Source organism: Diabrotica undecimpunctata, chromosome 5 (assembly GCF_040954645.1).
Source record: "Diabrotica undecimpunctata isolate CICGRU chromosome 5, icDiaUnde3, whole genome shotgun sequence".
Lineage (NCBI taxonomy): Eukaryota > Metazoa > Arthropoda > Insecta > Coleoptera > Chrysomelidae > Diabrotica > Diabrotica undecimpunctata.
In genome coordinates, this window is record NC_092807.1 from 95,489,603 (window position 1) to 95,504,384 (window position 14,782).

At 32.1% G+C, this 14,782-nt stretch overlaps 2 protein-coding genes across 3 annotated transcripts in view; one reads left to right on the forward strand and one right to left on the reverse strand.

The window, feature by feature from the left end:
* Positions 1-1,924: 1,924 nt before the first annotated feature.
* LOC140442376 (uncharacterized) lies at positions 1,925-2,302 on the reverse strand. The gene has a single exon (XM_072533449.1). The coding sequence runs from the start codon at positions 2,300-2,302 to the stop codon at positions 1,925-1,927; it is 378 nt and encodes a 125-aa protein (XP_072389550.1).
* Positions 2,303-6,776: 4,474 nt separating this feature from the next.
* Positions 6,777-14,782, forward strand: part of Ttd14 (TRPL translocation defect 14) — an 85,673-nt gene continuing 77,667 nt past the window's right edge. The window contains exons 1-3 of one of the 2 annotated variants that reach the window (XM_072532270.1): positions 6,777-7,112; positions 10,628-10,695; positions 10,791-10,828. In XM_072532270.1, coding sequence (XP_072388371.1) covers positions 7,061-7,112; positions 10,628-10,695; positions 10,791-10,828 — 158 coding nt within the window. In that variant the 5' untranslated portion in view covers positions 6,777-7,060. Of the gene's footprint in view, positions 7,113-10,621; positions 10,696-10,790; positions 10,829-14,782 lie in introns of those variants that run through there. The other variant, XM_072532271.1, reaches the window with a different exon arrangement.

Sequence of the window (14,782 nt, forward strand, 5' to 3'; positions counted from 1 at the left end):
AACAAAAATCAGATTGAATAAGCAAATATTGTGGATTTTAGGTCCATGATTATAGGCAGCATAATTTCGTAAAGGGTTATTCATGATTATTTTTCATATACATGCAATCAGAAAGTCGTCATCAATTTGTAATTTAATGTCCACTGCGGAGGGCAGAATTATTGGTAATTTAATTCCCACTGAGGAGGGCAGAATTTTGCCCGAAAAAAATATTCAAATTTGCAAAATTGTCTAGAGGAAAAAAACTATTATTCCCTTTAGTTCCAATATATAGTAACGATAGAGTCTTAGCTGAGGGCAGAATTTTGATCAGAACAAATATTTAAACTTGCAAAATTGTCTAGAGGAAACAGAATATTAATGTTTTCAAAAATATATAGGGGAAAACTGTTATACCCTTTAGGCAAAATTATAATGGCAATAGAGAACTAGAGACAACTAAAGAAATTTTGATGAGCGCTGTATGAGACAAATTCAAAATAGAAACATTGTAAGATTATGTAAGAATATGTAATGAAGAATACTATCATACCCTTTAGGTAAAATTATAAAAGCAATGGAGACCTAGAAAGAACTAAAGAAAGGTTGATGAGCTCTGAACGAGAACTCAAAATATAAACATTTTGAGATTATTTAAAGATGCGTATGTTTTGCGAAGGGCAGAATTTCGCCCTAACCAAATATTTAAATTTGCAAAAACGTGTAGGGGAAAAAGACTATTATACCCTTTAGGCAAATATTAAATAGCAATGGAGACCTAGAGACAACTGAAGAAATTTTTATGAGGACTAGATGTGACAAATTCAAAATAGATAAATTTTGAGATTATTTAAGGATACTTATGTTCTTCTGAGGGCAGAATTTTGCTCTGAACTAATATTGTCATAGTTTTAATCAAATTTCAAAGATCATTGCTGTATTAAACCATGTCAAAATTGATTATACTACCAATATTGTAGTTGCACATTCTTCTTTCTGTTTTTAGTATTGCAATAGTATGTACAAAATATAAAAAGTCCTTTAATTTTTACTCTTAAGGTCGAATTGGTTCCGTAGATTTTTATAACAGTTATAACGTTTAACCTGACTGATGGATGTTCGACCATACTTAAATTTTTTTTAAATATAATAATTTAACAGTTCAATGTATTTTATTTAACCCAAAAACTTATACTTTTTTGGATATTCGCATATAAGTCAGACAAGGAGATAATATTCTACCAAAATTCCATTCAAAACATGAATATAGATCAACAAAAAATAAATCTGGCTCAGGTACAATTCCTATGATGCTTTAGCTAAATACTGCGTCAGAAAAAGGTGGAAAAATTTTAAAGATTAAAAATAGATTACGTTAGCCAAAGATCAGATACAAAACGAATGTGCCTGGCATGCATTTAGCAGTCTGAGTGATATAATAAGAGAATCAACTCCTGTGTGTATTATTTATTTATGTAGTCATACTTTACACTCCCCTTCAATCCTTTATCATTGAAATTACTCCCCATACCTATGTTTTTACTGTCTGGTTTTCTCTAGCATCTAATCATCCTTAATATATCACAATATCACATATATTTTCTTGAGTAAAACATTTTGTTTTCTTATATTTGTCTGCTATCATATTTTTCTGGTGTAGCTGTGAGAATTTTCGTAGTTGCTCACTTTCTACCCTTTGTTGATGTCCTGGGCCCGACTGTAGGATGAGGTCTGATCATTTCTGGGCTAGTAAAAGTGGCAGAAGTGAAAGGCTGATTATTGTGCTCTATTGGTGTTTGTTGTAGCTGTTCACTTTGTGAAGATTATGTGAAATCGATCCAGTTGAGGAATGTGGTCTAATTATTTCAGAGGTGGTGAAATTGCCAGTAGAAGTGGAGGATTGGTTATTGTAATCTATGGCTGGTTGTACAACATCAAACTGAGATCAAGTTGAATTGTTATCCGGATCTTCGCGATCAGTAACATATGCCAATATAAAATCTTCATTGGTAAAAATATTGGAATTGAAAGGCCATACACCTGTTACCCTGAATCTACTCTCAATATTATGTGGAGTCAAAGCTATGGGGAAAGCGTAAACTAAGCATCTTCTGAGTTCATATATTGTAATTGTCCTTCCTGGGTGGGTCACCATCCAATCATCACAGGCAGTATTATAAAAATTCTTGAGAGAGCCAAATACACTCCTGTCTAACTTCTGGAGCTTATGTGACGTGAGTGGTATAATCATAAGAAGAATTATTCTGTATCCTTTGGCATACGTTATGGCTTCCAGACTAACGTGGCTATCATAATTGTCCATTGTGATTAAACATTTATTGTCGGTAGTCTCCTTTACATGTTTTTGAAAATTTCTAAAAATTTGATAAAATTAAAAGAGTCATCCATCCACTTTCATAAACCACGCTGGCGGTCCCTGGTGGGCTGCAATCAATCAGGTGATCTTGCCAAAATTTTCGAGCGAAAACCATAAAAGGAGATATATGGTTTCCAATTGCGTTGATAGCATAACAAACAGTTACTTGCTCCACGTTCCCCTAGCATAATTTTACCAACCTGTTTTTCACCTTTGCATGCAATGATCTTTGGCGTATGGAAAGTTAAAAGTCGAGTTTCGTCCACGCTCGAAATTGCTTCTGGACCAATTACATTGTTTTCAAGAACTGTTTTTAATTTCCGAACAATTTTGATACATTGTTTCTGTTGAAGCTACCTGCTCTAGAAAGACTGATTGCTTCCGGAGAGCGTAGTGATAAGGTGTTCATCCTTTTTAGAAATTTGTATAACCAGCCATAACTAGCTTGCTTATGTTTATTCCATGAAGGGTATTTTTTTTTATTATTTCTTACGGCAAACTCCTACACCAGTTCTTTTGCTTGTTTGGTTGTAAGGCCATGGTGTAATTTGCTGGCAACATCTAAAAAATCTTTAAGCTTTTGAGCCTTCTTGTAATCAGGAGAAAATCTTAGTTCAACATTTTTGGATCTTTGTATATTTGATAATGACTTGCCGTTCTGTTGAGTGAGAGACATACTGTTGTTAATAACATCTAAAACAGCTTCTTCTAACCTCTGGATGTCTACTGGTTTTCTTTTCTTGGTTCCTATCCAACTTTTGTATTGACATAGCATATCTATAAAATAAAAAACACTGATCTATAATGAGTTTCTGGGAGACTTGATGCTGGGATCATATCTTGCAGATAAGAGGGAATTAAGTTTGCCCTAAGAGGCTATTTTAATATTTTAGTCTACAAAAATATGACAACAAACTAGAACTCATTGTAAACTTGAAATAATTCTAATATCATTTCTCGGTAGGAACAAAACAATTATAATGAACACATGCTCTGAGTTGCATATTCTAACAAAAACTAAATTACATGTTGTCAATTTTATAATTTTAGGCCTGCTTATTTACTGAAATTTTAAAGAGTGATCAAGTCTCCCTATTCTTCAGTACCTATTCTGAATTCAATATCGAATTAGGTGTTTTCTTCTATTTTACTAAAATACATATAATCCTGCTAAGCTAGTGTATACTACTCGGTAAATTCATATTCTTCATAAATAACCCAAAAATACATATTATTTAAAAAAAAATACGTTAATAAATCCTCACAGGTTCAAAGGCGGCAAATATTTTTTCCATCACAGAGCAATACAAATTTACTTACTTTTATTTTAATCTAATTCTATTTTCTTAAAATAACAGTTTTAATGTTTTTAAACAGTGTTTTGTAACATTCTCCGTTTTAAATTAGGGCGTGATTTTAGTTGTGTTTTCATCTACTTCATTATATCTATAATACTAGACTTCTCTATTATGGTACCAGTGCAGTAAGAGGGTAAAAAAACTTCTACAAACCTGAAATGTATATCAATGGATTCTGCCTCAGTTTTTAATTAATAATGCATTCTATAATCACAGACAATATAGTTTCTCATATCTGTAAAACGATTGGAAAGGAAAATCATATTGAGATTCAATTGATTAAAGCTTTTATTCACTGGAACGAATACATTAAAAAAATAAAATTAGCATATAGAATATAATTAAATAAAACAAGGTACGGAGGTAATGTACATAAATAAAATTTTGATTAAACTACATACACCAGTTATTAAACTAGTCATCATCGTCGTCATCATCAGATGGTACGAAAAGATCGTTCTCCTCTAGGAAATTTGCTATATTTTTACTAATTGCAGCTCCTATAAGTAAGCCTGACGTTACTGTAACGAATATTTTGAAGATTCCAAAAGATGTTCTGTGGGGCTCCTGCATTACTACCCCATGTTTATTTGTTACGGCATACCGGACAACGTTACTATTTATACTAGGCGGGGTTATTAATTTTGGTATTGTGCTATAAAGCACTCCCAGTCTTGATAACATTTTTGTCAAATTAAAGTAACGTTAACCGCACAAATAATTTGGATAAAAATAGGTCAATTCTGACCTCTTGAGTCTTGAATAACGCGAAGTTAGTAACGCAACATTTTAAACGTCTATTTTAGGGTTTATTGGTTAGATTCAGAGGCGGGGAAATAACAATAAAATTTGTTTTATTGTTAATTGTTGTTTTATTTGTGTGGTAAATACCCCTGCGGATTACTAGATCCATTCGCCTAACCAATTAACAGGTCCTTAATTAAGTGCTTTCTACCTTTTAAATTTAAATGAAACAAAGTGTGTGTGTGTGTGTGTGTGTGTGTGTGTGTGTGTGTGTGTGTGTGTGTGTGTGTGTGTGTGTGTGTGTGTGTGTGTGTGTGTGTGTGTGTGTGTCACATCATCGCAATTGTTTATCCTTTGGAAAGGCCTCTCAATGTCAATATGTATGGAATGGAATGTAACATCATTAAAATGTCCGTTGCGCCTTTGTTGGGTGGCGGACATCCTAGATATCCAATTTTCCATGACTTTGGGCCATAAATTAAGCATGAATTATGTTGGCTTTGAGAGCTGCTGTGGTTTACGGTTTATTCGCATTCGTATAGGTGGCCAGTTCACATCATCTTCACGTGAGATGACCATGTCCTCAAATCGCTCATGAAGAATTCCCAATGTGGCATGAACTGTGTGGCACGTAGCGCCGTCTTGTTGAAACACGTACCGTTGGAGTCCATATCATCCAATTCAGTCCAAAAGAAGCTGGTAAAGTCCCAAATTCGGCAATTGTGTTTGTTGGCGTATCTATTCATCCATAAAATTTAATGTGGTGCAGCTAAAGCTTTTCACGTCTGGTAGCATGTTTCAACCAAATGCTCTACCGCAGATTAAGACTACATTCATCTTCAGTCGAAAAATCATGGTTTTTTTTTTCATAATGTTACGTAAAAAAATATGAGTCATATTAAAAACATGTAAACATCTTGTTTATTCACTTATGTTTTAGATTTTACGAGACCCTTCGATTAGCTGGCAGAAATTTACCTGAACCGGTCGAGACGATGACCCGGATTTACCTTCTGGACGAGCCGATGTGAAAATACCAGTTAACGCTAGTCGAGAGGGCTGTCGATGTTTCTAGCTTAACGGTACTGGCATATAAAACAGGAGCTTTCATGGAAGGGAACAGTTAGTTAATATCTGAAGACCCGCGCCCGCGATTTTAATTGTAGCGTTCGTATAAAATAAATTATCTATTATTAGTGGTTAAATAAACTTATATAAATTATCGTGCTTTTTAATAAATTAAAATAAGAACAATATAATAAATTAATAAAGACATTATAAATTAAATAAAGACATAGCAGTTAAATAAATTCACAACAATAATAAACAGCAAAAACATATTACTTGTTCTTTACCGTTACTTAGAAGTAAATAAAGCCGCGACTCGTTACATGATAATTTTTTGCAAATAATTGAGAATTGGTATCAGGTTTTATTAATTAGGTAGTTTTTACTAATTAATAAATACTATCAGAATAAAATCAGATAGTTAAAGTGTAGATTATTTGATCACAAAGTATCATAGATTACTGCATTACATTACTACAGATAAAGGAAACACTTTTCTTTAATTTGTGATATTATATAATATTATCTTAAACGGAGAGCACCTCCGTACAAGGTTTCAAAAATCTTGACCTCCGTCTATGGCAAATATACTCTGCACTCTTTCTTTGTCTTTGCAAATATAATTTATAACAAATGTAACATTTATTCTTCGTAAGTTGACTATCAAATGTATTCATATATCGCCTATACAGCCACTCACTATGATTTGGCTAAAAATGAAAATAAACATTATGGTCATTAGGTATATTGCTTAATTTGATCTGTTTTGATAATTGTTGAAGTTCATATTGTACTTGAATTTATTATTAAGCTCTATTCTTAACATATTAACTAAGTGACTTGTGTCAATTTAGTCACAGAATATTTAGTAACATAAAATTATTTTTTAATACAGATTCTTACGTTTGTTTATAAAATGATTTAGTTAATGAGTATTTCTGTGGTCTGTATATATTTAATCGTCTTCAGTTAAATTAAATTTGTACATTGATTCAAAAATTATATTTAAAAAGTTATTGTTGTGTAAAAAGACATTGTGCTCGAAAAGGCTTTTCATGGATCGAAAATTTTAGGTAATTTTAAGTTGGTGTTCCGTAAGCCCGTGGCCCTGCAAAATAATCATTGTGGAAATCGTAAAACGACGCATGTCACTGCGGAAACACGTGTTTTGCTTCTAAATAGTAGAAGGGATTGTTATGCATTTTTGCTGGTGCGTTTGCGCATTACGCTTCCGTGGCTAAAAACGACAAAAACGGGTCTTTCTGTTGCTTGTCTTTTCAGACAACGTTTTTCCGCCTTGTGCGGTGTTTACGTCGCAAAGACTCGCGAAAAGTCCAAAATGCGTTTTACAATTTATAAAATTTAGTCATGTGCTCCAGTTCTTCAAATTAATCATCATTTACATTTATTTGTACATCAATATAAGATCGGTTTTGTAATAGAATAAATTATTTTTTATACATCTTCAAATGAAATTTTAAAAAATCAAAAGTATTTTCTAAAGTTTTGGAAGGATTACATTTTTTTTATCAGTATGGAAGATCCGAAAGATAACCGTATCCTCTACAAATTGGTGCTTACTGGAGGTAAATATATTGATTTCATTCATTTTTTAAAGGAAAAAAACACGTTTTTGTTACTCACATCCATTTTTGCACCCTTGTGCGTACATATACATAATTTATATTGCGCTTTCAGTGTTTACCTTTTTTATATCCTAAAATGTAATAACAATTTAATCTCGGTATCAAATATTTTAAGAATTTTTAAATATATCCTAACTCTCACAATTGCTTAATTTTCAATATGACTAAAAATTGTGTAAATTACATAATACACTTTTCGCTTACTTTGAAAATATAGACACTACAATTTTCTTTAACTTTTCTTGTTATCCCCTTTATAGTGTTCCTTTTTTATGTAGGTTCCAACAGATCCTATATAATTGTTCATTTTATTGAAATTATTTACTATTTTTGTGTATAAACTGAATATCAGAGACTACTGAGGCAGTTGATATAATTAATAAAGATAAATTATTGCATTGTTGAAAAATCTGCTTTGTTGATATTTTTTTTTAATTTTTTTCTGTTTTATATTGTGATTTAGAGCACACTAGACATGTATTTCATATACATATTGTTACTCTGTTTTCTGTAAATATTTGATGATTTCATTAGGTTTATTTTGGTATTTTCTGGATTAAGCTGCTCTATACTTGTGAGTCATTGATAGCAGCTCTATTTGTTTATTAGATACAAACCACAAACAGTCATGAGGTTATTTTAATAATAGTTTATTTTCATTAAGTAGGTATAAATCACATGTCTTTCAGCTATTGTTTTGAATTTGTATAAGTGTTGCAAATTATCTTCATTAGATGTTCTTTATGCTGTATTTATTATCTTTATAGCCCAAAACCTGTAAAGGTATTTTTAAGTCTTGTGATATTTATTCTGAATTCCATTGTAATAAATGACCTCTTTAAAATTATTTATTTGTAGCAAATTTGGAAAGGGTTAAGTAAGCAAATAGAACAATGTTTGTCTATTTCTTGTGATATTTACCTCTTATTATATTTTTATTCAGTATAATTATAGTAAATATTAAAACAGTGATTGCTTTTTCATATGGGTACTTAAGTACTTATTTAATTAGCTTCTGGGACCCTATAACGATAGAGTTCATTATTATTTACTGCTTCCCTGCATTTATGCTTTGGCTCTTCTATGTTTTTCTTTATATATTTTATTAACATGGCTTTTAAGATTTTAAAAAAATGTCTTATCTATTCTGGTTATCTTTTTTATTTGTGACCCCTTTTAATCTGCATCTTTTCTTTAAATACTTTATTTCAAAATTTTTCCCTTATATCTATGTTCCACCTACTTTTATTTTACTTCTGTTTAACCTTGTTAGTTGTGTTCATTCTATATAGTTCAGGTTGTAAATGGAAAATTTATAGCACAGCAGGTTTTAAATCATATGAGGTACCTAGTAAGTGGTTAAGATGCAATCATATATGATTAGATCTCCATTATAAATTAAAAACAATATTTCGATCATATACAATTACATTTACCACTTAGGAGGTACTTCTTATGACTTAAAACTCTTAGATATCTGTATTATTTTATTATCAGCATTTTTTTGTTGACTGGGTCATGTTAGGTTAGGGTAGGTTATAAGGTCAATAGTCATATATGCTACAAAGAAAACTATTCTCAAATCAAGAGAAAAAAATGTCCACTACACTGAAAGAAAGAAAAGGAAAATAACTACCAAATATATTAAACAAAAACTGGACGAACTATGAAATACAAATAGAATAAAAAGTAACAAAACAGTTAAAATAATGAAAGCATAGACACGATAATTGAAAAAGAGTTTATTTTTTATATAAAAAGGAAACATCCTAATCTTAGTAGATATAACACATTGTACACCAACAGTTGGTATAGGGAGTTAACAGTGGGAAGAACAGAATAGAACAAGGCAGAAGAAATATGGGAAAAAAACTGATAGATAAAATAGGATAAAGACATTATGAATAATAAAATCATAATGGACTGATCCTTAACAACACTGAAAACTTTCCAAAACTTCCATAAAATTTATTATATCTTATCACTACAGCTGTTTCGACAGAGTGCTTTTCTCAAGTGAGAAAGGCACTCTAGAGCACCCTAGACACCTCCTAGCTACATTTTTTATTTGAAAAATTTTGTTCTATGACATACAGAATCCTGATGAATAGATTTCTTCCGCTTTTTCCCCCTTCATAAGGGGTTTTTGGGAGAAAGTCGGTGGGTAGAAGTGGTAAACTTTGTTGCATATTTTTTGAGGTTGCAAATAAAAACAGAATTGCTATCGGTTCAAGGTCCCAAGCTACTTGCATATGCAGATGACATAGATATCGTTGGAGACTCCATCCTATCCACGAAGGACATCTTCAACAAGGTGAAAGGAGCAACAAGTGAAGTAGGGCTGAAGATTAATGAAGAGAAGACGAAATATATGTGTATAAATAGAACGACACGAAGAGACAGAATAGGACAAAATGTGACGGTCAACACTTTCAATTTCGAAAGAGTACAACGTTTTAAGTATCTGGGGGCCGTAATCACAGCTGACAACTATGTTACTAAAGAAATAAAAGACAGAATCCAATCTTCAAACCTCTGTCTATTTGCACTGGATAAGCTCATAAAATCAAAAAATCTTACAAGAAGTTCAAAGATCAAAATCTATAAATCCATCGTCAGACCTGTAATAACATACGGATGCGAAACGTGGACCATGACCAAAGCAAAGAAGAAAAGCTCAGACGCTTTGAACGAAAAATACTTTTTTCGGATACATTTTCGGACCTCACCATGACATCACCACAAACCAGTATAAGATCAGACTAAGACTAAGTATCAGTGCACAGACTGTATAACGAAAGACTTGTAAAACTGGTATGGGAGGAGACAAAAGACCACTCGGACGTCCCAGAATGCGATGGAGAGATAACATCCAAGCAGATCTCCGGAAAATGAACATTCCATTTGACCCTAGGTTGATGGAAGACCGAACAAATTAGAAAAAAGTTGCACAGTCAGCCAGGACCCACCCAGGGTTGTAGCGCTACGTGATGATGATGAACTTTTAAAATCTACAATATAGTGTTCACTCTTACTTATTTTAATCACTAATCAGACATTAGAATTAAGCATTGTTATTGTTTAACTGTAGTTTTTGTTATTGTATTTAAGTTAATGTAGATTTGTAGATATACTTTATTCGATTATATTGTTATAGTTTAATTATTTAATCATTTAAAATGTTCGCTCATGCTTTGGGAATTGGGTTCCTTTTTGAATACAATAAAGTAAAATAAAAACTATATATGTTTACAAAAATATTATCTAATTACCTAGATAGCTTGGGGCAGTTCGTTATCGCTTTTCGCCCATGAAAATTTACTAATTATGAACTGATTGAATATATGAAAAAAAAAAAATCATTTTTAAAGCGCCTTTAGCTTCCTTGACAGATCGCGTCCTGTATGCGCGGTTTAATTATTTTTAGTTAGCCATTAAAACTTTCTATTTTTTAGGTCCATGTGGAGGCAAAACAACAGGCCAGGCAAGACTGTGTACTTTCTTTGAAAATCTAGGATGGAAGGTGAGCATTTTTTGTCAGTTTACTTGTTATTAGTGTTTTGAACACCCTCTGTTTAGGGTGTAACAACATTTTTTGCCACTATATCCTTGTTACAGGTTTTCCGAGTACCTGAAACAGCTTCAGTCCTTCTGGGGTATGTTTTATACCTAATTTTTTGGTTCATTATAATAACGAATTGAACATTTGCTCTTTATTGTTTATATTTTACTGAAAAATAATTTTACCTAAAATATGGAAGACATATGCAGATAATAAAGATGACAAAGCAAAGCTCTAATAGATATTTGAAATAGTTAAGTACAAGCTATTAACTACATTTAGTCCCAACTGTCTAATAAATTTAGTAATTAATTATTTTGCTACGTAGTTTGTCAAATTTTGACTTGAAGTAACTAGGAGTTGCTATACAATAAAGCACACGTGCTTATAGTTAATATTAATTGTAACTTAAAATTCAGCAATTATTCACAAGCAGTTTATGAACAAAATAAACTGCATCAATTAAAACAATAAAACAAAGGTTTGTTTGAAATTTTATAGTCGTTTATAGAATAGTATTTACAAATGGAAAACTTTTAATCAAGATTAATGAATATACACTTCTATTATACATGATTATTCATCTTTTTGCAATTAAAGAAATCTTCAACAAAGTTTATTTCAGCTAATAATAAGATGTGGTAGGAATTTTTGTGTGTGAATGACTGTCTCAAAATATTCCCAAGCGAATCGACGATAGATAGGGAAAGAGAGGGGACGCGTAATCGTATGGAATTGACTGAAGCCAAACCGGCACCACCAGAAAGGTTGCCAGGTCATATTTTATTTCTTTTAAAAATACTGTATATCCTAATAATTCATATATAGCTTTATATATATATATATATATATATATATATATATATATATATATATATATATATATATATATATATATATATAGCTTATACCGCTACAGTTTGTGCAGTACATTTTATCATCCCTTTTGTGTATGGGTAAGCTTTTCAGCAAGTTGGTACTTGCTCTTACTTCTAAATATTTAACCGCCTGAACTGAACTTCTCCATTTTACAAGTATATATAAAAATTAATAAAAATAATAAAAATCACTCTGAAATACCGTTGATTGAAATATTAGATACCCTATAAAATTCAATCAATAAAATGAATATAAATCAGCAATCGGTTCCAGAGAAGAGAAGAGAAGAAGATACGTCAAAGGTACCAAAATCTGGTATTAAAATCATCTTAATAATAAGAATTATCGGAGTATGTAGCCCAGAAAACTGCAATCCACAACTTATAATAAGAAACTATTGATCATCAGTAACGAATATTCATAAATCTCTTTGCGATTATGCCTATGCAGTATGGCTTCCCTAATTACATTTCTCCTTTCATAAGTTTCTATCTTGTGTTATATCAGTATCAATCACTTTTACCGACATATCCTGCCTAAGCGTCTCCCACCAGATCTTTGGTCTTCCTCTCCTACTCCTTTCAGGAACCCTAAGAGCAGCAATCCTTCGTATTGGGTGATTAACGTTCCGACGTTGAACATGGCCAAACCATCTTAACATATGCTCTCTTATTTTTGCATCGATTATGTTCATCTTTCTTTTTAACTGCCCAACGTTCAGTTTCGTAAATCATAGCTGGTCTTATAGCTGTTTTATAGAATTTTCCCTTCAGCTTCATTGGAATTTTTCACACAACACAACACACTTGCTTCCTTCCACTTCATCAATCCAACCCTAATTCTATTGCATGCATCCCCATCTGTTTCTCCATTATTCTGTATCTTAGGTACTTAAAACTATTACTTTTCACAATCATTTCACCATCCAAAGGTATCATTTGATACGTAGTAACTCCATTTTTAAATGAACATTCCAAATACTCTGTCTTTTTCCTACTAAGTTTTAAGCCTTTTTTTCTCGAGAGCTTGTTCTCTCTGTTCCAGTTTTTATTCTAAATCTCTTTCACTATTTCGTATTAACACTACATCATCAGCATACATTAAGCACCGGGAAATGTTACCCTGTAGTCTCCCTCTTATCTGATTCAAAACAAATGATAATAAATAAGGACTAAGCACAAGCTCACATGGAATTCTACTATCACATGACATTTTTCAGTCTTTCCCACACCTGTCCTAACACTAGTTGTTACTCCCACATACATGTCTCTCACAATTTTTACATATTCACCAGGAACTCATTTTTTATTGAGTGTCCACCGCAGAATCTCACGAGGAACTTTTATCATATGCTTTCTTCTTCTTAACGTGCCCTATCAAGTCCCCTTGACGTTGGCGATTAACATGGCGAAACTGTCTCTGTCTTGAGCTATTCTAAAGAGTTGCTCAGCTTTCCTCATTCCTGTCCACTCCCTGATATTCTTTAACCAAGAGGCATGCTTTCTACCAATTCCTCTGCGTCCTTCGATTTTACCCATCATAATAAGTTGAAGAATATTATATCGGTCTCCCCTTACTACGTGTCCAAAATAGGCCATCTTTCTACATTTGATGTTCAGCATTTGCTCTCTCAAGGACTGCCACATTTGTCAGCATAGCCATATTCATATGCTTTCACAAGATTTAATGCCTGACTGTACTTCACAGTTACTTGGGAGTGCAGGATACGACCTGGAAGATCATTGGTATCTCCTGCCACTTCTCCATCCGAGAAATCAGAATCCTTGTCTATATCTGCGTCTGGAGGTTCTTCGGAATGGCTAATCGATATATATATATATATATATATATATATATATATATATATATATATATATATATATATATATATATATATATATATATATATATATATATATTCAGGCATTTCATGTTCTTCTTCGAGCGGCTCAAGAAGTTCGTGAAAAAGTAAGCCCTTGCCATCTCTTCCTTTTACCTGAAAACCTCACACGATAATCCATATTCTCAGTGGCAACTCTAGTTGTCTTACATTTACATATGTATATTGAAAAAAGTAAATGTCTGACGATTAACAATTACTGTTAAAGATTGCGACAGAAGCTTGCCATTAAAGAAAATAAATCATTGTTTTGACAAAATACATATACATATTTGTATACTTACATAGAACTGTCTGCTGTCATGAATATAATTAAACACGTATAACACCAGTAAGAAAACTATCTTAGTGATAGATACAAACTGTCGCTTTGCTGAATTTGATAGCTGATAACCCACGTCATCTAATTTAACTGCACTGTGCGAAGGCTGTTGTAGAGGTAGGGGGCTGGCGGAGAGATTCATAGGCGTGATAGGCGAGGCAATTGTAGTTGCCAACAGGCATATATGGGTTAAGATCTGTGTTCGACCTATTTTCTTGCCACTGCTTATATAATATTCTCTTTTATTTTTTCTTGAACTTCGTTTGACCACCACCACCACTCTTTATTCTCAATCTTCTTTCCTGGCGTTTTCCCGAGTATTTCAGTAATAGTATCTCTAGTGATACTGACCATCTTCCTCCAAATTATAATTTCATGTTCCAATGCATTTTTTCTCATCTTTTACATCTACCACTTGATTTTTTGTGGTCCTCTACCATGATAATACACTCCTTAACTTAATCATACCATGAGAAAACATTTTCAGAACCTCTTACGATATTGGATATATTTATAACTTGAATACTCTTTACTCTGTATAAATATTACATGCAAATGTATTTTTACCCCTTAATTTTTTTGCGTAACTGCAAATTGTTGTTCCAGTTTATTTCTTTGTAGTGGTCATTTTTTTACATATTTTTATTGATAAGTAAGCAGTTTTGTAGAGTCATAAAATAGAAATAAAAGTTCATACGCATAAAAATCTATTAGACTTTGTGCTGACATATATTTCATTTAATTAATAGAAATAAAAAGACAGACATACAATCTAAGCATTTAGGAAGTTCCATTAGATCTGTTTACACATACATTTTGGGGTTATCTCGAAGTCAAGAAAAATGAAGTCTAGAATCGTGTGTAGATGTTTATAAAACATCACATTTTTTATTATGTCTAAACAATTAAAGAGCAGATAAGTAAAATTTGACATAATGTACTGCAAT